We start from the raw sequence: 26,172 nt of genomic DNA, 5'->3' as shown, positions 1-26,172 counted from the left end.
GAAAAATATTTATGCTTTAGGTAAATTTAAAATTATGTTTGCAGGCCAAGTCCACTTCTTTATCAATAAATAGAAAAACTCCAAATATTAAGTGACTCAAAGACACAAATAACATATTTGGACGCTCACAAGCGACAATTAATGTGAATCACATTAAAATTTTAATGTGCAAGTGTGATAACGCCGTTACCGTGTGAGTGAAATGTCCGCTAGGAAAATCTCTAAAACATATCTCAAAAGTCACAGACTCGGGAATCCGTGGTTTAGTTCTTTGCCCAGGCCCTTTCTTCTCGTCCAGAAAAACTGGCATGCCATTGTGATATTTTCAATACTCCTTTTGTAAGAGAAAATAATAAAGATCAAGATAGGAAATTTCAATATTTCTGATAGCATAATTGTTGACTCAAGCGACGGTGTCTATAAAATGCGACATCTCCTCTAAATAGCGTAAATAACCCTATCTCCCACAGAGAGAGATGATAAGCAAAATCACGAGAAGGGATAGCAATTAAAGTTTCAAACACGAAGATGAACATGCTCAGAGATCAGCAAGATTATTGAGGAGACAATGAGTCTCAAAAGATTTGGTCATCTGAAGGCATTTATTTCACAATGATTTCACGTTGATTTCGGCAAAAATGAAAGTGACTTTCTTTGCCATCCCAATCTCTCTGTCCAGGAAATGCAAATCTCGAGCACGATGATCCCCGGACAATTGCTGTCGTCTTCCATCTCTGACCCGTTGACCTGGTCGTGAATGGCTGGAGCGCACAAAAAAGGCCATGCTGTGTGTGTCCAGAAGTGAATGCCAGAAGATCTCACTCTCCCCCATCAATTTGCCAGAGACGCGTGATCACCGTTTTTCGATCGATCAGAAGCCATTATAATCGTGGGTGATCATTAAGGAATCGCGCACACTCACCCTAATTATTCCCTCAATTCCCTCTCAAATCGCATCGCAAAAAGTGATAAAATGATTGATGGACTGCTAGTGGTGCCTCCTGAATCAATTGCCAATATTAAATAATCCCACAATCGAGTCATTTATCGGATTATCTAACCACCCACGCCTGGCATTTATGAGCAGTTGGCTGCGTCGTGAATAACAAAAATAACCGTCAGTTTGTCTCGGAAAATGGATTTGGATATCTTTGGGCGGGATGTCTCGTGGACAACGGAGGACAAAGTCCAGCTGTGGCAGAAGCTCACGAAGCTCCATGACAGAGGACTCACCGTGGAGCATCATGAGCAGATGCTCGAGGAATGGTTCTTCCATGAAAATATCCAGAAGTTGCATGAGGATCTTATTGAGAAGCGCCAGGAACTCTTTAGGATCTGGAGGACTGGAGATCTTAGGCATCACAGCGTCCTCAAGAGGCTTCCGCCCAAAATGCAGCACATTGAACACCGGGAACTGGAGTTTATTGTGAGGATGATGAAGGCTGCAGTTCTGGACCTCAAGTATCACAAGAATCTCGTGCAGAGTCGCACGATTCAGCTTGAAAAAAGTCTTCCGGGACTGGAGATGGAGCTGAAGAGGTTAGAGGGGTTCAAGGACAAGAATCCTAAGATGAATGTTAGGGGAAAGAGGTCTTACGTGGAGTTTCAGGTAACTAAAGGAGATACTGGGACAGAAACGATATAAGGTAAAGTACCCTTTATTCGACCGGTTCCTCTATTCGACCGGTAGATTTATTTATTCAATTTAATTATATTTGCTATAATATTTTGTGTATGATCTAACATTAATAGGTCAATTATTCTTTAAATAATACGAATCAGTGACAAATTCATAGAAATTGATGAAATTCACCATCAAATATTCAAAAATTGACCCACCGGTCGAATAGAGGAACCCGGTCGAGTAAGGGTACTTTACCTTATAACCCCGGTTTTAATACCCCTATCAAGAAAATCATGCCAGGTACCATTGCTGGATCTTCCTAATAAATGCGAAGTTGAGAATTTTTTTTTAATAATGCTTTATTTAGAAAATTTCCCAAAATAACGGTTAAAAACGTGTGTTTCCGTTACAATTTCTTACTCGGATTATTTAAATTTCAGCTAAAACTACTGGAGCGCCCCTTGTGAAAAATCCTCAAAGTTTTCTTGTTCTGAAAGTCAGTTTTTCGTAGAAACACCGCAGAAAATAAAATTACTGCTACTACGAACATTTTATCACAAAATCAGAAACTCAACGTAAGAAGCATGTAATTTTGACGTTATCATGTAATAGTCGTTACGTCAAAATTACTTTTTCCTTACGTTAATTTTTAGATAATATCTTTCGTTAGAACTATGCAAATAATTCAGAAAAGCAATTAAAATAATTTATATCTCATTACAATTCATCATGTGACAGATGTGACAGTTTGATAATACTTGAGCGCCTCAAGTGTCAATTCTACGAAATTTTCATGTGAAGAAGTCATTGATTAGTGTATTGTGTGTACTGCAATATTATTTTGGAGTCTCACAAATTATTTTATAAAAAAAAACAATACAGAATATATTTTTACATGAAAGATTTTTTTAGATTGTAAATTAGACAAACGCCTCAAGTGGCAATTCCGTGAAGTTACTTAGTTTTAGCATTTTTGAAAAATAAAATTTACCCAAATTTGAAAATATTTTATAACTTCTGCAAATATTTTTAAAAAATAAGTGACAAAAACCTTAGCTTTAAGTTGTTTTGTTTTTCTAACCTAATCTAAAAGCATTTTTAATACAAAACAGCGCCACTAGTGGACATTCTGCAAATTTCCCTTGTTTAAGAAGAGATAAAATATTGAAAATTAAACACATTAGAAATGTGAATTATTTTGAATAAAGCTTCAACTTTATTCTGTTTGAAACTTGCCCCTTGTTCAATCATAAAGTCTTTAAAAAAATCATTACCGCCCCAAGCGGTCGTTCTGAAAAGTTTTCTCACTCAAAAGAGAATAAAAAATGAAATGGTAAAATAAATTAATAAATATGCGCGCCAAACTGTCATTCTAAATATTTTCTTTGTGAGTGATAGATTTATGCAAAGAAAATATCGTCCAAAATTGAATAATATTATGTTTATTATTGATTCAATTCAAAATTATTCTTTGAAAAAATTCAAAAATGGATATCGAGAGCTAAAGAAAAGACATTTTTAATTCTCGTTTTACACACTTGGTGGCCGAAGTAGTTTCTGTACGAATTTCGAAGTGTCGATCTCTCTTACTTGATCACTGAGTAATATTTTTAACAGCTTCTTAATATGATATTTCATAAACTTTCCAGACTTTGTGCGAAAATTTAGTTCGAAACTAAGTTTAAATTCTTCGAACATCAACGACATTTTGTGAAACTGGAGTTCCATTTATCTTTTATCCAAGACATCATTTGAAAATCGAACTACAGTTATGAATGGGAATACTCCTTATTTTCAGTAATTATCTTCCCGATTTGAGAACTCTCTTCGGTTGAGGTTTATACTGTATCTGAGGAAAGGAAGTATTAATCTCTACATTGGCTCCGTTCAGAATCTAACTGAATTCACGTTATATATCTGAATAGAGCCATTAAATCTTTTTTTTTTGTTATCGGGGATTGAAGAATTTGAATAACTCTATTAGCGCCTCAAATGGACATTTCGCTAGGTTCTTGTGATCCAAAGCAATAAAAATATAAAACTAGTTGGTATAGTTCATTGTTGTTGTGAACCCAATATTGCCTATTTAAGGCTTGTTTTCAGTTTTCGAATAACCAATAAAATCGCCAATTGAACTAGTGCTCAGGTGGTCATTCTACTAAGTTTGCAAGATTGAATGAAAGTTAAAAAGTGAAAATAGGGACTGAAGGTGAAAATAGGATTTCTCAATATTATCTTCTTCTCAAGTTTTCACTATATGGGAAAGTACTCTCCCTTCGAACGTTCATGCCTTCGAATAATGTGAATTTTCTTTTGTTTTTCCTAGAAGACTTACACATTTCTATTAAATATTAGTTAGATTATCATCAATTATTGATAATTACAAGATAATTACGTGTAGGGTAAGTGTACCAAATTTCGGCATAGTTGCATGCAAGTCCCAAAGTCTTATGTTTGAAATGTAATATTTTTAATACAAATTGAATTTATCTGTTACTTTTTTATATGGAGTGTTCCTTGGAACCTTGTAGACAGTCTATCATCTTTATTTTCTCTAAATTCACTCTTAATACATTCTAAAATGCATAAAAATGTAGACATTACATTTGTGGCCTATTTCGGCCACCTTCATTTTCACAGTTCCTTACCCTTCTGGAATTCTTCTAATGTCTTTTTTTAGATCATCTTGTTCGTCGAAGCGACATTTTTTGTTATTTTTTCATTGTATTATTTCTAGAGTATGCAAAAACTAAAAATTCAATGAAATTCGAGGAACAAAAAATGTGGCCGAAATTACAAGCTGGCCGGAATTTGGCACACTTACCCTAAGTCTCTTAGGGAAATAAAAGAAAATTCAAATTATTCGAAGGCATGAACGTTCGAAGGTAGAGTACTTTCCCCTACATTGAAAAATTGAAAAATTTCCAAAATAAATATGTACCTTAATAAATTGGTGATCAAGTGACCAAGTGATCATTCCACTAAGTATTCATGATCGAAAAGTTCATCTAGGTACTGAAAGTGAAAGTCGTTAGTTCCATCTTCTTTTGAGTAGTGGCCCCAAACGGTCATTCCGAAAAGTTTCCTTGATCAGAATGCTTTCTAGCATAATATCTTATTACTAGGATGCTTCCACAATTTTCAAAGCTGCTCAGTACGTCAATGCTTCGTACAAGAAGATCATTGATTTCCTCCTGGAAGATACCCTAAAGTCCAAATTAGAGCTCCAGTATGTCCAGCAGGACCAAAAAATGCTGAAGAGTCTCACAGCTGAGACAGAGACCTTCCATAGGAAGTGCCTTGGGCGTCTGGCTTTCTTCAGTGGGCAGTTCCAGCATCGCTATAGGAAGCTGCAACTGAATCTGGAGAGTCACTTGCAGAGGTACTTTGAGATGCAAGAGCAGCATGAGGAGATGCAGCGAAAAATGGAGCAGGAGGTAATGCTGGCAGAGTAGCCGTGGGAGTAATGTGACCTCCAATATTTTCTCGCGTGTGAATAATTTCCCGCACGCACCACACGCATCGCATTATATGGATGTTTTTCCCTCTCAAAACAGATCGAATCTGGCCAGAAGTTGCCTCTGGCCCAGCGGGAGAGTCATGAGACAATTGGCGATCTCAAGATTCGTGTGGAGGAAGTGGAGCAAGAGATAAGATCACTGCAGAGTGCAACGCGATGCTTGGAACTTGGAGGCATTGAAGCCAGGTGAGGGCTTCTTCATTTTTTTTCATTTTTCATCGTTCCATCAGGAAAGAACAACAATTGCTTTCACACTCGCGCCCATCATTAGATCTAGGCAAAAATCTCTGTAGCTCATTTTTCTCCTCTTTTACCATCGCATGTACACTTGGCTCATCATCGCGTTTCTGGGCAAAATCTCTGAAAATCTCGCACCTCTTCCCACCTCTCTGATTTCCATCTTTTCACCTAAAGAGTGAAAAAGCAACTTCCGGATGCAGAGCAGTTCATGGCCGATGCTGAGAGACTCCGGGAAGCTCGTGTGTCACTCATTGAGAAGCGGAAGGAAATTGAGCTGCAACATGACAGATATTTGCAGACAACTGAGCAGGAGTATCGAATACGTGATCAGAAGATTACTGATCTCAAGTTGAAGATTGCTGCACAAAGAGATCGGCAGATGAAGTACTGCAGAGAGATTCAAGAGCGTTCTCAGCAGAGAATTCAGCTGATCGCTTCCCTCGAAACTCTAAAGTTCTCCTTGAGAAATATAAATCATAGCCCAGAAGATCAGGAACTAGCTCCTGATTGGTCAATCTTTGGAAAGAGAGATGATCTTAAGCTGGAAAATCATGAAGGTGAGTCAGGTCAGGAAGGAGACCAACAAAAGAAAATTACCCAATGTTTAATGCATTTCAGAAGCCCTAAAAATCCTCAGTGACGCCCACAATCGATGCGAAATTCTTGTGAATAAATTCAACTTTAATCTTCCCAAAGACCAAGTTGCTGTCTATGAACATTGTCAGCAGGATAGAGTCCTGCAAAAGATCTCCCCGAGGCAGGATATCAAGAAACTCACTTCTATCCTGCAGGAAGCTGAAAAGAACTTTGCAGAAACTCGTAAGTACCTCTTGAAAAAAATCTTAAAGTTCATGTTTGTCAGCGGATTCATTAGTTCACTTTATTTAAAACTTTATAAGGTAAAGTATCCTGTAGTCGGCCGGTTTCTCAACTCGGCCAGTGGGATTATTTATTCAATTTACTTAGATTTGTTATAATATGGTCTTACCGATTTAACATTATAAGGTCTATTATATTGTATATAACGTAAATCAGTGAAAATTTCATAGAAATTGACTATAAAATGTTAAAAAATTGGTTAAATAATTCAACTGGCCGAGTTGAGGAACCGGCCGACTCGAGGGTACTTTACCTTATGTCAGAAAATTAGAGAAACTGATTTGAAAGCGCTGAAAACTATAAAAACTATCCCAAAGATTTTTTTTGAGAAGTAGACTAAGTGCTGAAGGTGCTGAATAGAATTCAAAGCGCTGAATAAATTTAAAATATTTTAAAATGCATTTCAGCAAGAAAATGTGAATATATTTCTACATTTGAGATGCTCAGAGCAGAAGTTGACTGTTTTAATAGGGAAATGCTTACAAAGGTAACCACCTCTGCTCTGAGCGTCTCATTTCTAAATTGCTGAATTGCTGAATTACCATGGAATATACTTAAATTGAATTAAAAACAATTTTAAAGCTCAAATGAAAGCGCTGAATTTCTCATAAAAGTTTCTAATTTTACATTTCATATTTAAACAAAAAATTGCTGAATTGAAATCAGCACCATTGAAGTTCCGAAATTTAGTCAAAATTCGTTAAAAAATAAAGCATAAAAGCCGAATTATTGGAAAGTATTCTGCAAGTAATTAAAAGACAAATAAAAGTGCTGAATTGTTGAAGTTGCTTACAAACTAATTCTGATTTAAAAATAAATTGCTGAATATTGCAAGGATATTTCATGTTATTAGGTAATTTATGGATAATTTAGCAATATTTTAGCCAGTAAAAAGCGCTTTTATGGCAATTCAGCATTTTTCTATATAATTTAGATTTCAATTCTCATGCAAATAAATCAATTATTATCAATTCAGCGCTTTAATTTGTGTTTACGAATTACTTTGCTAAGGCCTTTGTAAATTCAGCACTTTAATTTTTTCCTGGAATAAGTTTCAAATTATTCACTGAGTACAAAAAATCACTGAATTAAAATAATTTGTTTGCAAATTCTAAATTTCGGGGATAAAATTATTCCAGCAAAAAATTAAAATGCTGAATATACAAAGGGCCTTACCAAAGTAATTTGTAAGCACAAATTGAAGCATTGAATTGAAAATAAGCGATTTGTTTGCTTGAGAATTGTAATGCAAATTATATAGAAAAGTGCTGAATTGCCATACAGGTGTTTTATACTTGCTAAAATATTGCTGAAATGTACATAAGTCTCCTAATATTATTGAACACCCAATAAAGGTGCTAAGTTTCTAAAGAATCTATCAAAAGCAATTCGTAATACACAGTTAAGCGCTGAATAGATGAAAATTGATTTGTTTGCATGTTGAAAAACATAACCTAAATTATATCGAAATTTGCTGAATGGCCATAATAGTAGATTTTACTAGGTGAAAAGTTTCTGAATCAAACTTTAAACTCGAAATATTATTCAATATTCTATAAAGTGCTGAATTTCTAATGAACCTCTCGAAGGCAATTCGTCAAAACAAAGTTAGGCGCTGAATTGATAAAAATTAATTTGTCTGTTTATAAAAATGAGCTGAAGAGCCATAAAATTGTTTTTTTACAGGCGACTAAGTTGTTGAATTGCTCCATAAATCTCAAAATATTATTTAATATACTACAAAAGTGCTGAAGATTTCTTACATAACTACAAAAAGATACTTTTATGAAATATTTTGGTTTTTGTGAAACATGTAGAGTGCTTTCTAACCAAACTTGAAACCGTTTTTATACGAAAAATATAGTCGCTGAATTCATCGTGATAACATTGAATTGTGTTTAAAAACAGCAAAATGGCTTCAAATGTGTTGATTTCTTTTTAAATTAACATTTAAGATTTTGAAAATGAACAGAATTGTTCTGAAAAGTGCTGAATAGTTCTACCGTAACCGCTAAAGACTTCTTAGATGAGAAATTGTGTCGCTTACATGTATTGAAATCCCCTAAAATTTTTTTAATTAAATTTTGTAACTGTTTTTATATGAAAAATATAGTCGCTGAATTTATCGTGATAACACTAAATTGTGTTTAACAGCAGCAAATTGGCTTCAAATATGTTGATTTCTTTTGAAATTAACATTTCAGATCTTGAAAGTGAGCAGAATTGTTAAGGAAAGCGCTGAATATGTCTAAGCTAATCTGTAAAACTTCTTAGATGATCGTTTCAAACCGTTTTTATATGAAAATGACTATTTAGTTCTGAATTTAGTGTAAAAACACTGAATTGAAAGTAGGAAATTGGCTTCAAACGTGCTGAATTTGTTTTCAAATTTACATTTTAGAATTTACAAGTAAGCAGATTTTTTACGAAAAGCGCTGAATATTTCTCAGCTAAATGAAAGATATGCCACTGAAATGTGTTAAAACCTGCTGAATATTTTCTAATCAAACTTCTAACCGTTTTTCTGTAAAAAAAACTATTAGGGCTGAATTTGATGTCAAATCACTGAATTGTGTTTAAAAGTAACAAGTTGGCTTTATATTATTTAATGGAAGGCGCTGAATACTTGCAACCTATCCCCAAAAAGTTTCTTAGATCAAAAGTAATAGTGCTGAATTGCACGTAAAAGCGCTGAATTTCATATAAATGCGCTGAATTTGAAGAAAATATCCCATAATTTAATTCAAAAGGTTAATAAATTCGCTGAATTGCTTAGAAGTTATATTCCCAATTAAAAGTTCGATGTTACGAGATCGTTTTGCAAATGTCTTTTCTTTCTCAAACAGTGGACAACGTGAGCTTAGACACGTCCGATGTTCCAACGAGGAAGGACATCAAGAGAATGAGCCGCTTAATTGTGTCAATGAACAAGATGGGGAAGGATTAATTGTTGTCTTCTCAAAGGTAAGAAATATGACTCAATTTTCTCTGCAAAAAAAAGCATTCTCAATGTGTCTCAATCTTTTTTCACCTCCCCTTTATGTTGCTTACAATTTCCTCTTTGCCATCTTGGAGTCATTTGACTGGCTCCATGACTCAACAATCCCGCCTTTTGAGAGCGGCAAAATGTATGTTTTGTTCTGCAACTGCAGCTAATTTTTCGTCGTCTAATTAATATGTGAGGTGTTGTGGTTGTTATGCCTAAAATGAGCCATAGAGAGCTCTAGAAAAAAAATGATGAATAAGACAAGTCATATTTTTCTTGACATGGCGTGCAAACTTCATCTAATTAAAATATATTATAAAATGCACAGAAATGAAAGAAATTCTTCATATATACCCAAGATCTTATGTTTTTTTTTTGTTTGTCTCTCAAAAATTCCGCGAGACATAAAAATTTCACAGAATTCTTCTCACAGTCTGCGCGAGAACTTCAATATGATAAAATTTATGGATTTTTCACTTCATCTGATGTGATCACTTTTTAATGAAATTCTTCTCTCGTTTGAAAATTGCACCATCCAATATTTTTAAGACTCTTTTTAATCCAATTCTCTATTTATTTGAATTTTTCGATGGAAATTTGCAAAGGAGAAAATAAATAATACCACGATGTGGAATGTGGAATAAATTAAGAGACTCTTTTAGATAATCAGGAGAGATCATCTCATTGCACAGTGATTGATCTCTATGATTTCTGATCTTCTTTTTCGGGTGGCTTGGGAGAATGCAACCACCATATGGAATTAGCTAGAAAGGGACTTTCACTGATCGTGACATCAATTGATATGCGGGATCGTGTGCATGCCATCAACTTTTGTTGGAATTCCTCCAGATTCACCTCCAATTGACCAATGACACCGCGAAAAATTCTGCACTGCTGCAGATGGGAATTTTCTTTTGCGGAAGCTACCGTGCAATAAATTTCCCGTGCGATCGTTTGATTTTGTGTCTTCTCGTGTTGATCATCTCTGGTCATCATTTTTCCTCAGTTATCTAATTGCTTAATCGATAAAACTTACCCAAAGAGGTGGATCATTGCTTCTTCAACTACTGGAAAATGTTTACTCCTTCACATAATACCATAAAATATTCCACTCTAATCGCTTTCTTTAGCTAAAGCTTTAAAGCTTTGAAATTTAAAGCTCTTAAAGCTTTAACTGGAGTAAAGTAGTACAAGTTGCACAATTGTACAAGTTGGATAGGGCTTTATCTCTTGATAAATTTAGTACTTCTTTTTTTTTTATTTGTATATTTTTAATGCTTTATTTTATAATTTGGTTCCTTGTGCTTAAAAACAAATTTTGTACTGTATTTATCAAGAAAAAAGGCATGTCCAACTTGTAACACTATGCCCAACTTATATCACTTTACCCTAGGCAGAAAACACGATGGAATCAAATTATTTTATAGCAGAAGAGATAAGGATAAACGTAGGGAAATGTTGGCATGGTTCGCACAGAGTGAACCTTCAAACAACGCAAATTTTCTCTTTGTTTACAAAGAGCTAGTTCATCATATCTTAGCCATAAGATAGATAATTATTAAGCTCATGAGACGAGATGATAAATGGTAAATCAGCTCTTTGCAAACAAGGAGAAAATTCGTATCGTTTGAAGGTTCATTCTGTGCGAACCATGCCTACATTCCCCTAACTAAATCATTATTCACATGTAATGAAATTTTCCTGCAGCAAATTTGGTCAGCTGAAATTCAATTTAGTTTCCTATGGCTTCAGTAAACCTTTTAGATCAGGAAAATTTCATGAAATTAAAATCCACATCCTTTTCCCTCTTACAGAGGTTTTGCATACGTTTATCCCATTTCTTTCCCACTCAATATTAGATTTAACTAAATTCAATTTGTTGTGATGTTTAAAAGAAGAAGAAGAGCGCGAAAGGATGAGATAGACATATGCAAAGCGTGTGAGAAAGAAAGAGATTCGAATTTCGACTTCATGAAATTTTCCTGATCGATAAAATGTGCAATAGCCATATTATTAAATGTTTTGCACATGTCCATGTCCATTTTCTTCTTTATAACTCAAAATTGGATTTAACTGGCTTAAATATCTTGTGACATTCATAATAAGAAGAAGACCGGTAAAATTGGGATAACATATGCAAAATGAAAATGTTTGAGAAAAAAGGGAACGTCAATTTTGATTTCATGAAATTTTCTTGATATAAAAGCTGTTCCGGAGGTGTTATGGCTTCGACAACCCTTTTAGATCAGGAAAATTTCAAAAAAATAAAAATTCACATATCTTTCATTCTCAATTATTTTGCATGTCTATCCCACTCTTTCGCCTCTTCTTCTTCTTTTAAACATCACACAAAATTCAATTGAGTTCAATCAAATTTGAGGTGTGAAAGACTGGGATAGACACATTCGAAAAGTTTTAGAAAGAAATGAACGTGAATTTTATTTTAGGAAATTTTCAAGAAGTATGCCAGAGCCATTAAAAATTGAAAGTAAGCAACAGATATCCAATTTGATTAGTTAAATCAGTTAAATAATCAATTTTGATTTGCTTTGTTTTTATTATGGAAATTAATTTTTGTATGGTCAAATTATATTTTTTTAATAACCGGAGTTGATTTATTTTTGATTGAAAATGACGTTTTCGAATCAAAATTGACTTTTTGGACCGCTCGAAACTAGATTTTATACTACGAAAAATTGATTTATTTTAACTTTGTTTATGAGTTAATTTCAGTTTTCTTCACTAATCAAAAACGATTTTTAAACTTTGAAATTGATATTATTTCATATGTCCAATCCATTTTGTTATCTGACTAATATTTTTTTTGTTTTATTGAGAAAAACTGATTGAATTCTAACTAAAATTGACTTTTATTAAGAAAAATTGATTTATTTAAGAAATTTGAGAAAAATTAATATCTGACCAAGATTAACTTTTTTTCTGATCAAAATTGATTTATTACTGATCAAAAGCGAATTTTATTACAAATAAATTCGTTTTTTTATTGACCAAAAAAAAAAAACAAATAAAAAATTTATTTTCTGATTAAAGCGTCTCGTAAAACCCGAAGTATAGGTTTTTTAACTGATTTTTGGGAAAAGAATGAATTCAGTAATTTAACTTCCCTTTAATTGCGATTTTTAAGAAATTTGGCATTTGAGAAATATTAAATATTAATTTCAATCCATCTTAGAAATGATCAACCTCATCATAACTTTTCCGTGCCGAGGAAAATAAATCAATTTCCAAAAGATCTTTTGTTGATTTTTCTCCAAAGCTCTACAATTAGGTATCTTTTCAGCGAAAAATCCACAGAAGATGATCTTACATAAGATGTTTGAAAAATTTATTGCCTGAAAAAAAAGAAGCGCTCAAATCAAGTCAAGGGAAAAGAGCCGTTGAAATGTATTTTTTTTCGGTGCTGATGAAGATTGAAATATATTTCAATGAAAACGAATTGTTTTGAATTGTTTGCAGCGATTTACATATAAAAAGGTTTTTTTTTAGTGGGGCGGACGAGACGATAGAGTGAAAATCTTTTTCGCTTTAAATAAATAAGAAATTGGGCAATTTCTCTCACATGAAGAAGACAATGATATGGAATTTGCAGTATGTGGCAATTCCTTGTGGTCTCTCTCGTCAATTTATAGATCTTTTGCCCTTGCACCATTAAAATGTGGCGCTCTAATTCCTCCAGAGTTGAGACTAGCTGTGTGCTCGTTTTCATACTCAGCGGATTACTGGGAGGAACAATTAAATTGCTTCTCTTTGGGTGCAATGACAAATCTTCAGGCTCGTGCTGAAGAAATGCTTGATGATCTCTTTATTCAGGCACAGGGGGCATTTCAATGGCGAATATAAAAACTCATATTCTGGGAATTATGGAAATATTACGAGTAGTTTGCATGTAAGGCAGATATCGCGAATATTGTGAATATATAATGGCTAGGGCTTAAATAGACTCAAGCTTAAGATTTAGCCCTAAAAATCTCTCTTAACATTTATCTTAAGATTTCATTGAGATCTTAGAATCAGCCTAAGTTTATTTTGGATTGTGTTAAACTAATTGAAAGTGAATGAAAGTCTTCAGAAATTAAAATAATTTTTGAATTTCCGATTGATTTAGAAATATGTCTGTTACTTTTTGAAAATCAGTATCTCAATTTTGGGGAAAGAAAATTGAAAGCCTAAAGATTTAATGTTTATTTTACAATTTAAAGATTTTTAATTCTAAGTTCAGGTTAAGCATAAGACCAGATAATGGGAACTTAATAAACTTTGACAATTCTATTGCAGCTTGTCAGCTTTGCTTATTCTGAAGTTTCTCCCAGTTTAGCTTTAAGCAATGCTTAAAAGATTTTAAAACTTGACAATTAAAAAATTAAGCACCGTTATCGTAGAAAAAGAGAAGAGAAAAAGAAATAAATTGAAAAGATAAAAAAAAGTAAATTGAAAACATATATTTATGTGGTGTCTTACAAGAATAAATTGACTTAAAAATTTTAGAAAGGAATAGAAATTTTCTACCGTTTTCAATTTAGAGGTTGGATACTGACGCTAAGACGGTGGTGGCTGTTATTACTCACTCAGACATGGTCTTCTTTTAAATCCTTTATGTCAAATATGTCTTTAAGAGCTTTAACTCAGAAGCAGTTATGTTACGAAATTTAAATTCAAATTAATTTGAGAATAAATTACGAAAAATTGATTTTCTCAAATATCACTTGGGATACTACTTTCATTAATTAAATTCGCTTTAATAAGTGTAAAAGAAAATTAAGTTTCGAACTTTATAGACATGCACTTGTTGCACGATCTTAACCATTTTATGAAATTCTCTAGTATCATTTGGTTTTAAACTATCAATCCCTCGTAATGGATGATTTTTTCATCCGGTACCCATAAGAATAATATTTCTTTGTTCCTTTAATTTCTATGACTTTTTGACATTAACCTTGATTTTTTTTCTATTAAACATAAATCATTCATTAACTTTGTAATTAAGTTTTTTTATTCTTAAAGCACTTCCATTTGTCAAAGTAAAAGCTGTAAATATTATTGGGGTTTTCTATAAATTGCCGTTATTTATTAATTTTTAACCGCTTACCCCAGTCGGGGTAGCGCGTCTGAGACATCCAGGTTAGCAGCCTAAGCCTGTCGATCTTATATGAGTTTCAGACTAGAAGTTTAGCCCAGTTCCCGAAGGTTCAAAATCCTAAATAGCGAGCAATTTTATTGCTTTTTGAGAGCCTAATAGGTTATTTATCTTTAATAATCCAATTCTAAGTATAATTTTTCCAAAAAATTGTAATTGATAATAAATTAGAGCAATCAAGCCATATAGTTAAGCCTTAGGTCTGAAGCCGGTATTACGCCACTTCAGGAAAATGGTCACGGTTGATCCTAAGGTATCCCTGGGCATGATACTGAATTTGTTTTGCCACCTTGTCCTATGTCTGCCCCGAGGTCGCTTCCTCTTCACAATAGCCTACATAGCTTTCCTAGGGAGTTTTTGCATTGAGTTATTTCCAAATTTTAAAATAAATATAGAATACCAGAATTAATTCAGATGTTTTTTTGTTTATAAATAACGAAAAAAACAGCTTGATTTTTTGTGTTACTGAAGATTTAAATTCTTTGTATCATTTTCAAAAAAACTCAGAAAAACATTAGCGGTTTTTTAAGTAAATTCCTCATTCTGAAGAATTCTATTTTTAGTTTTGTTTTCTAAAAGCCCCTTTCATATCAGTTTGCTTAAAAATTTGTTCAAAATAGCTCAACAGAAATAAAATTGAATTTCTGATAAAAATTAGTTAATTTTTCGTAATCGGTTCACAACCGATTTGAACTCGTCAAAACACATCAGAAATTCCAAGACCTTTCCAACAAGCGCGATCATGATATTATTCGGATGAGAAATACGCTCTCTAGGGTGTTTTAAACTTCTAATATTGAAAACCGTAATTTGGAATAATTAAATGATATTTTCGTATAACGATGAAATGTCGGCTTGGTAAACCTCTAATATGAAATAATAATCTAAATAATAATAATATAAATAATAATAATACAAATAATATGAAAAAATAATTTCTAATAATATGAAAAATGTTGTTTTGGATGGAAAGAGGAGTGATAGAGGAATAATCAGGGGAATGTTAATGCTAAGGGGGCCGAATTATGGGGTTCCCCAAAACTGTCAAGTCTCTGTCTCTAACCCTTTGACTTATAGCGGTTGTACCACACATACGAACAAACAACTTGACGAGGGGATTATACATATCCACTGCTCTCTCTGTAAAGTTTAAGGAGTAAAAAGCGTAGAAAGTACAATAAGTGCTGAAAATGTGCTTTATTCATGAAACACATCCAAAGTATCGGAACTATAACGAGTTCTTTTAAATTCTCTATACCGGGCGGTGGGCTGAATGGTTTGAATTCTAAAAATGGAATAAAATTGGAATATTCTGAAGCTGTTTGCATACAAAAATTTTCGTGAGAGATACGGAAGTTCCAACAAGTCTCGGTACCATTATACGGACTTCAGATCTAGGCTACACCATATGGCTTAATTTCTCTAATTTCTTATCAATCAAGATTTTTCGAAAAAATGACTGAGGATTGGGCTATTAAACCAAAATTATCTATTAGATCCTGAAGAACCAAAAATAATTGATAGCCTTTTAGGCTTTTCGCAAACTAGGCCAAACCTCTAGTCTGAAGACGGTCTAACAGAAATTGTGCGCGGGAAACAGAATTGGAGAAAACATTACGTCTTTTTTGATCATTTCGACCACACAATGGCCTTCACGGTTCCCGGATGCAAATCTGCTTGTCTTTTCCGTATATGGCATTTTGTTGGCCAAAATCAGGACTAAAAAATAGCAAAATGTAGATGAGCTGAGCCCAGCCCTTCGCATGGCCTCATAATTCGGAAGAAGCTCACAGTCGGGCAGCGTACGATAGGTTTATCGCCAGATTAAGGACCGTAGGTGGTACCAGAAGTGGTTACATCCAGAATTTTAAATAGATTCTCAAACATTGAAAGATTACTATTTTTTTCTCTCGTTCAGAGACCGAAATAAAAATAATAATAGAGCGTTTTGAAAAGTTGTACTTAATTAGCACACCATGTAGGGTAAGATGGGGCAATTTGGAATTATGTGTATTTTGGAATTTTGAAATTTTCCCACTGTTCCAGATAATCAAGGACAAAAAGAAAACCAGGAAGAAGTACGAGACTTAACATTCGAGAGTACTTCTTTGTTGTTTTTCTCTTTTGCCATCTAAAATTGTTAGGAAATCTCAAAGTTCCAAATTAGACATGATTCCAAATTACCTCATCTTACCCTACTGAAAATATTTTGCGAATTTTTATCAAATGTCATCTCGAATTTTGAAATATCTCGAGTTGCAGGAACATTGAGAATCAATTGCAAGTATATTTGGAAATATCGTAAATATTGATTTGTGCGTGCACTACGAATATTTTGTGAATATCTTGATTATTTTGCGAATACCGTAAATATTTTACAATGAGTGCGTAGGAATGGTTATTACTGAGAATATTGCGAAAACATTTAAGTATTATATTTTTCGAATATTGTGAATATCGGAGAGTAATTCGTAAAATGCGAGAAGAAATGATATTGAGAACAATTTACGAATATTGTGCAAATATTGTAAAACAAAATGTCTTGAGAATATTTAGTGAATATCGCCAATATTTTGTGATCTTTGACTTGTATTCAATTCACTCAAATTTATAAAGCTTAAACATAAACCGTAATGGCTCTTATGTCCTATCAGTCGAAATTTTTTCGAAAAATTTAACTTCAATTTGGATTATTAAGGGATTATTATACGAAAGAGCTTTTCCAGCATTTGCTCTGGAGGTTGGGCACCAACGCTAAGACGGCGGTGGACGCAAAGTCACAAACATCTCACAAAAATCCTATTGTAACGCGCTATTAAGACATTGTTGATGAAATAAATTATCTATCTATTTATCTATCTAAATTAATCTATTTGATTTATGAAAAAATAATAGAAATGATCGCTAGGATTTTGAGAGCTTCGCGAACTAGGCTAAACCTCTATGCTGATCACTGCCTAATATTTTGCGAATAATTGTGAATTTTGCGAAAAATTTAGAAACATTTTTGGAATATGTTGTAAATAAAGAGAATACAGAACATCAACATTACTTCAGTGAAATGCCTCTTGTTCGTTTGTCATCTTTTACGGGTTCTTTCGTCAAACGTGAGACTTTTGTGGCTGCCTCTTGAGAGGAAACTTGGGCTTCTCGTGGCACAATAAAATGATAGTAAAATGATGTAAATATGAATACTTGACACTTTGAATACTCCACACGTTCCCAATTTGCATATAACTTGCACCTCATCTAATCTCAAAGGGAAATCACACGCCTTTTTTTGTCCACTCTTGAGCATAATTTAATTGTGGGTGGATGGTGTTTTATTTCGGGGGGAGGTGCCACGTGTGAAAGACATCTAAATGGTCAAGGAGATCATTTAGTGGCATGAATGGAAAATTGTGTTTATGATCTTGTGGGCGAGCTTTGAAAGTTTTTCGCGCGAAAGAGTGAAGAAGAAAAAAATGTTTCAGAAGCAACTCTTTACAGTAATTAATTTCTCAAGAGACTAATGAGAAGTCCAAGGGGAAGGGGGGGCCGGGAGTCTGCTGGTGGCCAGAGATGAGGTTTGAGAGAAGAACAAAACACCTGGCCCAGGGTCTCCCTGGAATCTCGTGATTTGCTCTTGGCGCCTCAATTGACGAGAAACATGATCGTGAAGTGGCGATAGTGCTCAAGAGATTTCCATTGTTTTCTCACTTGACTCCCCTGCCACACAAATCACATTTATTATTAATTGCTGTTTTAATTAAACACTAATTTATGAATTTTTTTCCCCCATTGCTGACCCCTCGAATGCCAATTTGAAGGTTCTGATCTTGTTCTGCACCAACTACGGTCTCCCTGGAGACAATGCTGATTCATTTGAATTTCTCATTCAATAATTTCTTTTATTTCAACCATTTGAACTAACTTTTTCCACCTTTCTGCACCGATTGTGCAATTTCCCAGGAATTCTACGTTAATTCCTCAAAAAACGGAATTTCACAAGCCAACAGATTATTAATGAAGGAATCTTCAAAATTTTACGTAGGCATGCAAATCCAACAGGGATTTTTTTTCTTTCTGGCTTGTCAAGTGAAGAAAAATATTAATTTGCCTAACCATTGTCCAAGAAATGCAAAGACCTTTCCCTCTCAGAACCAACATTGTGGGAGGAACGGCAAAAACTCTCCCAAGATGGTATGAATGGAAGAAATATTCGAAGCTTGTTAATTTGATTACATTACACCTCAAGGGGCACATCATTTAGCATAATTGAATTCTTCAAAACAGCAGAGATATTACTGAAATATATAAGGCTTTTCCTCAAGTGAAAATTTACCAAAATTCAGAGTCCAAAGAATATGCGGCAATTTCGAATGCTATTTCAAAAGTATCAGAAGTAGAGCTAATAGTCTTACTCCATGAAAAAATAAACCACGCCCCCTGCAACAGTTTCGGTTTATAACGAACTTGGTGACTTTGTTGTAAATCAAAGAAAATTTCAATTTTTATCAATAATTCTCAAAATTTATAAAAATAGGTACATTGTGTTGTTTCAATTTTTGAAAATTTACTTTTACAGTGGGCGTGGCTTATTTTACCATAAAAAGATATTTTGGGTACTATTTCTGATAAAATTGGAGCGTTGCCTTTAAATAGATAAATGCTTATTTAATGTCATTAGAATGTACATTCTATTACAGACTGTATCATACAAATAATTCTATATTTCCATAACTTAAATTATAATAAGATATTATTTTTTTTTATATTTGTCTTTAGTCTTTCCGTACAGAAGTAGATCTTGAAAAATTCGAAAATCCATTTGAAAATCAAAAAATGAAACTTTCTTACTTCTTGATAATTCCGCAAGGTGGCTGAGGTACATCCTGTTAGAATTTCGAAGTGCTCAAATGTCAAAATGTGTCCGTCTTCACATTGTTGTGAGGAAAAAAAAACAGAACAACGACGTTTACCGTTCTTGCCTCAGTATTTAATCACTCCATAATCACTGAGTAACTCTTTTGCCAGCTTTTTAGTGTGATATTTGATAAATTTTCCCCACCTTGTTCGAAAATTTAGTATGAAAATTCGAAGTTGAATTTTACTTCTTCGAACTTCAACGACTTTTTGTCCAAATAGAGTTCCATTTACCTTTCATCCAAGACACTATTAGACAATCAAAATCTACTTCTGTTTGGGCTCAGTCCGTCATTACTCCTTAAAGGACATGACTTAGAATTTATTATGAGGATGGAGCTAACTTAAAATTTGTAGTATCATTTCAAAAAAAAAGCGGAAAATACAGGATTAAATAAAAGCTGTGAAAAAAGAATCTCAATCTTTTACAATATATTAAATAAAAAGTCTAAAAACGATATTTATATAAAAAAAGCTTTCTGTACGGGCTATAATTTTTAAATAACTTTTTAATTTTTGCAAATTAAAACGAAATTCAAAAGCCTTACATTGCACAAAATATGATATTCTTACTCTTGAAGAAAAGTTTTCAAATGCGCATTTTTCGATAGAGAAATTAGAGAAATTGATAGTGGTTGAGCTTTGAATTTAAATTAAGTAAATAAATTGAAAAATAAATGGAATTACTAATAAAATTTAAAAAAAAACCGCCGGGTGTGCTGATAATTATTTTTTAAACCTAATGGTAAAAAAATGCTTTCCTTTATTGCTATTTATATAATATTAAATCTTGTATGGGAATTTATACACACATTTATGTTAAGAGAATGAAATATATATGATTTATTAAATAAATATATGTGCCACAATCACGATAGTTTTTATCGGAATTTAAAGATTATTTTTGTTACAAAATGTCTCAAACAAAAAAAGGTGTAAATTTTATAATTTGTTCTCTATGTTGATGTTTGAGATTCCAGGGAAGGTGATCATTTTCTTAGAAGAAGGTTTTTTTCTAAAATGTCGGTTTAATTAATAGGATTAGTTTTTTTCTAATTTCATAATTTAGCTAATTATAACGACCGTGTAGTATGAAGACTGAAAAAGCCGTAATTATGAAAAAGTAAGATGTTCCACTGCTCCTCATAGTTATCATATAGCTTTAAACGAAAATTGCGAAAAAATATTTTTTAAAAACTGCCTCCAATGTAAAATTTGTTTGTTTTATAATACGCATCACACAGAGAGGAATTTCAAATGGGAGAAACTTAAGTATGGTAGATTTGAATCTGAACAATCAATATTTAGGAAATTAAGGACACACAACTTCTAAATTGAAATATGGATATCTTGTCTTAAATTTGAAATTTAGGTTTTTTTCGGAATTTTATTTATTTTTATTTCTCTTTATTTTCAATTACTGCTTTTGAGCTAGAGTTTTTGAAAGCAAAATTTTGACAGATATAGTTGTACAAGAAATTCAATGTTTGTGTGATAGCGGCCGCCGCCGTCTTAGCGTTGGTTACCAACCTCCAGAGTAAAACGGTGGAAAACTCTTTCTCAGGTTGTATGAGCCACATGCATCAAAAGATAAAAATTTTAATTGAGTAATGTTTTTAATAATACTTTTAACTTTTCCTGCTTTTTAAAAATCAGAATATTTTATTCATTGTATTAATTGGCCTTCGATTCAAAAACGTTAATTGATCTAGAATTCCTGAAACGGTTCGAATCGTTTTCTTTTATTAAATTAAAAAATTCTCACGATTCACTTAAGTTTTGATTTTAATAATAATAAAAATTTATTTTTCCTTTTACATACAAGAGTATAGGAATGTGGTGATTTTAATATTTAATGCTTGGTTCTTAGTGTTTGTGTTTTGTAGCTGATTTTATGAGTTAATCTCTTATTGTCTACTAAAGTACCTAAACCTAGATCTATCAAGGAATGATGCGTAAAGATAATTCGAACCCATAACACTTGCATCGAAGACCAAGAATTCTACTACTTAATTGGGTAGGGCGGAGTCATCACTTATGGACGTTATACATTTATGAACAGCTTTAAAAAATCATGAGTTCCTACCTAAAACAAATTCTCGAAAAATCATCAAATTATTAGTTTATGATGTTTTTAACAATTTTATGATTTTTCCAAATTTGTGGTAGGTAAGAATTTAAAATTTTTACATCCTGTTCATAAATGTATATAACGTCCATAAGTGATGACTCCACCTTACCTCATGGACTAAGGAGAACGGCGCTTGCTCTATAACGCAAATGCCCTGGATTTCATTCTGTTTAAGGTTATCAAAAATGTTATAAGACGAAAATAATACCCTAATCTAATGACATTCAGTAATTATCCGTTGGATTAATTTTTTTTTATAAGATCCCATATAACACAATGCTCATGTTCTTAAAAAAGATATTTATACAAGTACACAATATAAGTCCTTAATAAATAACTTTTTTAGTAGTACATCCTGTAGCAGGAAGTGGAAACTGGAATAGAGAATAGCGGAAACATTCATAAAATTTTTAGTCATTTTAGTGAGAAATCTATTGAAAGTGGAATCTACGGCGTCTAATTGTAAGGCGTGTCCATGATAAAATTGTTCCCAAAATGTTTCAAAAAAAACTATATAAGGTAAAGTACCCTTACTCGACCGGGTTCCTCTATTCGACCGGTGGGTAAATTTTTGAATATTTGATGGTGAATTTCATCAATTTCTATGAATTTGTCACTGATTCGTATTATTTAAAGAATAATTGACCTATTAATGTTAGATCATACACAAAATATTATAGCAAATATAATTAAATTGAATAAATAAATCTACCGGTCGAATAGAGGAACCGGTCGAATAAAGGGTACTTTACCTTAATATATAAAAAAAGAAAAACATATTTGAAGCTTTACTTCAAGTTTTTTAATTAGTAATATTTCGCAGCTTTTTCTTGATTCGTACAATCAAGGACTTTACTAGATCACCGTGTCGCAGTTTTTGACCATTTTATTCAACTTTTTCTTAATGTCCTCGATATTCTGGAGAGATTTAACCTTCTTCAGGTCCGTTTTGATAATAATCCAATATATGTCAATAGATGTGTTTGAAGACACTCTGAACGTCTTGCTCTGACGTCAAAATATGCAGATCGCCATACAAACCATGATATTTTTTGGAAACTTGTCATAGTTTTGAATCTGTACTTCTTGTCATATCCAGTGCGAGACTTTGTAGTATCCGAGTAGTAGCAAGGGACGATCTTCGGTGAGACTAAACTGATGATTGATTAAGCTATTGGTTTATTATTATACACTATGTGTCCCTGCAGGACCTCTATGGTCATAATGAACTTTGGTGTCTTAATAAGGGTTTAATTAAGGGTTTAGGGCTTCGTATGGTTGGTTATATTGAACAGATAAGGGACTCTCCGGTAATGGCTAGTACATTTCAAGTTATTTCACAAGAAAAAAACACTTCTTCAATCTTGCCCAGAGCTTTCGGTCCTGGATATGGACCTCCTTCAGTGGTCGACTAAATGTTTTTTGAACTTTATGATCATTTTATCATCACTTTCAAGTTATCAATTGGGAAGGTATTTTTAGGAAATAGTTCTCACTAGTTTTCAACTTTTTTTTTTAGTAATTTTTATTGAGGTACGGGTTTAGATGTGATATGGTTTGGCGCTACTTGTTAATTCACTTTAAAGCAAGCCACTGGTCATGACCGGAGAGTCCTCTACCTATACGTATAATGCCTTTCCTTAATCCAATTACGTGCATTGGACTTTCATATCGTACAGTACATTTCCCATCTTTTAAGCTGCTTATTGTTAAGATTTCAAATTAAAATAGACAACATATGGAACCTGTTTATTAAACCATAATTTCTCTTTTGGATTCGTTTGGTTCTTTTTAAGGCAAGAGCAGACGCATCCTCTATTACTCGCCGTCTTCCTCTGCGTTGTTCAGTCGTTTTTGTTGTCTCAGGTGGTGTGTGATGTCAAAATCGTTTAGGATTCTCTTTACGTCCTGATTTAATATGGAGGGAATCTTTCATTCCACACGCACCACACTCGTTCCACATGCAGGGTTGCATTTATCCATAACAGTATCTGTTAGACTTACTTAAAAAGTGATTAACTGAAAGGCCTTAATTAAGTACTTAAAGGGACAGATAATCCTAACCGGCTTATGTAGGTGAGATTCTTAACGTGAGCTAACTCGGAATGCATGCAAATTCGATTTAGAGCTGAAGTTGGGAGACGCCATTCAGTTATCTTGAATCAAATTCGTGAAATTATACAAATTTTGTATTTAAACAAAAATATCAAGGATTTGGATGAACTGACTGAAAAGTGTTATATGGGTGAAATGTAGACCAGAATGTTCTCTATAATTTTTCCATAGAACATGATCTCATCGATTACTCAGAAGCCAAGATAATCGAGGTTTTTTGTTTCTTAACTCGTTTTTTCATCCAGAGTGCCCAAGTAGTCATTTGTTGAACTTCAACTATATCAAAGAATTGTTGTCTTTTGTGGGACTTTCCATTTAAAACCCTATTTTAAGTGTCTTGGTGGAGTAGAGGCAGTCAAATTGGCATCTGAGTGATTTCAAAGCGTTATTATGGGAAAAATCAATTTTTTCACACTTAAACGGCAAAATCGGAGTGATAGCGTAGTCTGAGTGGAAAATAATGTATGGACGAAATGTAGAGACAAATGTGCTCTACAATTATGTTGAAGTAATCATCAAAATCGGTTCAGTGACAGTCGAGATAATTGAGGTTATGTGATATTGAAATTGGTTTTTCGACTGTGGCGCCCCTGTTGTTGGTCCCACGAAGTTCAAATATTCTAGAAAGTTGTAGCATTTGGTGAGATCTTTCGTTTAAGCCCTCATTAATCAAAATCGGTCACATAGAACCGGAGATATGATTTTTTGAATTTCGTGAACTTTGACCCCTCATATCTCCGGTTCTATTGAAACCACAGCGCGCTTACGCACCATTTTGGAAACGTCCTAGACTGGACTACAACATACTAAAATTTCATTAACTTGCACAATGCCGTTTTTGAGAAAAGTGACTTTGAATGTCGCTGAATTTTGACGCTATCACAGCGCCACCTGTGGTGACTTTTTGAACTTCCATCTGAAAGTGTTCATCGAGACGAAACCAAAAAGGTAAAATTTAGGTCGCTATGTAAATTAGAACCGGAGATAGAGGCCGGTCAATGTTCGAACTTTGACCCCTTATAGCTCGGGTCAGGGGTTATGGATCGACTTAAGGTTTTTTTTGTTTGATAGGTATAATCAACGGCTACAACATACTAAAATTTCAGCCCGATTGCATAAGGAATTTTTGAGTTATTTAACTTTTAAGATTTAAAAATTTTCTTTTTAATAATAGCGCCCCTAGCGGTGGTTTTATGAACTTGCGATGTTAGAAGGGGAAGTGGCATTTCACGAGAGCTTTCTAAAAAGCCCTCACTTTTTAAATTCTGACAATTAGAACCGGAGTTATGGCCATTTTAAGAAATTTTTTTTGGACCCTTATAGCTCGGGTCAGGGTGGTCGGGGGACCTTAAGTTTAGTACTGATGGAAAGCTCTAAGGCCCAGCTATAACATACTAAAATTTGAGCCCGCTGAATGCCATAGGGGCGGAGCTATTGAGAAAACAAAAAAAGGGGGGTCTTCAAAATGGCGAAAGGAGGGGTGGGGGGTGGGGGGTCTATGCACCATGTTGCAATTTTCACCCGATATATAACCTTTGCCGAAAACCGCAAGTCGATATCTTTTTTAGTTTAGGAGCTATTAAGCTCCAAAGAGCGGCCGGACGGCCGGCCGGCCGGACGGACGGCCGGCCGGCCGGCCGGGAACGTAACTTAGCCCCCCATATATTCGTGATCAGGAAGTGGCGAAACACATTTTGGCCAAGTTTGAGCGCGATCGGACGACATGAAATTTTGTTAGGATTATAGTAGGTGAGATTGTTAAGAATCTCACCTAATATTTTTCACATCCTTAATGAAGACTTCGTAATTAAGGACTTTTACAAAGGCTTTATTTGAGTAGTTAGATGTTCCATGACTCCTTATAATTAAGTCATTGAGTTAAGAACTTTTTAAATACTGAATAAGTACTTAATTTGCTAGCTAGGATAGGGGAAACTGGAGCACCACCAAACACTAATTTTTATTTCTAAACTACTTGGACTATCTTGACCATTCCTTCAGTGGACAAGCATCGCTATAGTGCCTATAAATTCCTATCGGTCTTATCCTCTGATATCCAATATCCGATTAAAAAATCGCAGTGTTTGGTAGTACCCCGTGTTTGGTGGTGCCCCAGTTTCCCCTAATGTATCGCAATATTATTAATTTAAGTCCTTCAGTGACATAGTTCATTCAATATCAGATAAGACATAATTCTTTCAACGACACCCCCTTTAGCGTTTTTTTGCGATGTTGAGAGATCAAAGAGAGTTAAGAGGAAAAACAAATTGCAACACTAATTGAACTTCTTTTCACAGCTCTCCGGCAGGTTGATTTTCACATCCGGCGCGCAGATCATCTTCACTGAATGAGATTGGTAAGTACGCGAGATGCTCAATCAAAATTCACCTAACGCTGAAATGGTTTAATTGTAAATGGGAATTTTAAGTGAAATTGGATGGTTATTTTAGTGAATGCGAGAAAATGTGCGATTTTTCAGGTGAAAAGTACCTATTTGCGCAAGCAAAAAGTGACAAAAACACCTTCATTGTACTTTGTCATCCATGGTACATCTTCTCGATTAGTCACATGGTATCTAGTATTTTTCATCATATTTTATTGTTAATTTTTGTGTGTA

General features: G+C 33.7%; 1 protein-coding gene across 2 annotated transcripts; it reads left to right on the top strand.

Moving 5' to 3' along the window:
- Positions 1–1,086: 1,086 nt before the first annotated feature.
- LOC129799318 (rho-associated protein kinase 1-like) lies at positions 1,087–25,911 on the top strand. 2 transcript variants are annotated; one of them, XM_055843120.1, is made up of 7 exons: positions 1,087–1,609; positions 4,750–5,061; positions 5,182–5,330; positions 5,559–5,941; positions 6,003–6,203; positions 9,110–9,227; positions 25,853–25,911. In XM_055843120.1, the coding sequence occupies exons 1-6, from the start codon at positions 1,136–1,138 to the stop codon at positions 9,208–9,210; spliced, it is 1,620 nt and encodes a 539-aa protein (XP_055699095.1). In that variant the 5' UTR covers positions 1,087–1,135; the 3' UTR covers positions 9,211–9,227; positions 25,853–25,911. The 2 variants fall into 2 exon arrangements, with proteins under 2 accessions (XP_055699095.1, XP_055699094.1); XM_055843119.1 differs by lacking the exon at positions 25,853–25,911 and having other exon boundaries at positions 9,110–9,263.
- The last annotated feature ends 261 nt before the right edge of the window (positions 25,912–26,172 follow it).

Source organism: Phlebotomus papatasi, chromosome 1 (assembly GCF_024763615.1).
Source record: "Phlebotomus papatasi isolate M1 chromosome 1, Ppap_2.1, whole genome shotgun sequence".
In the NCBI taxonomy this organism is placed as follows: domain Eukaryota; kingdom Metazoa; phylum Arthropoda; class Insecta; order Diptera; family Psychodidae; genus Phlebotomus; species Phlebotomus papatasi.
The sequence above is the reverse complement of the archived record's forward strand: the minus strand, read 5'-3'. Positions and strand labels throughout refer to the sequence as shown.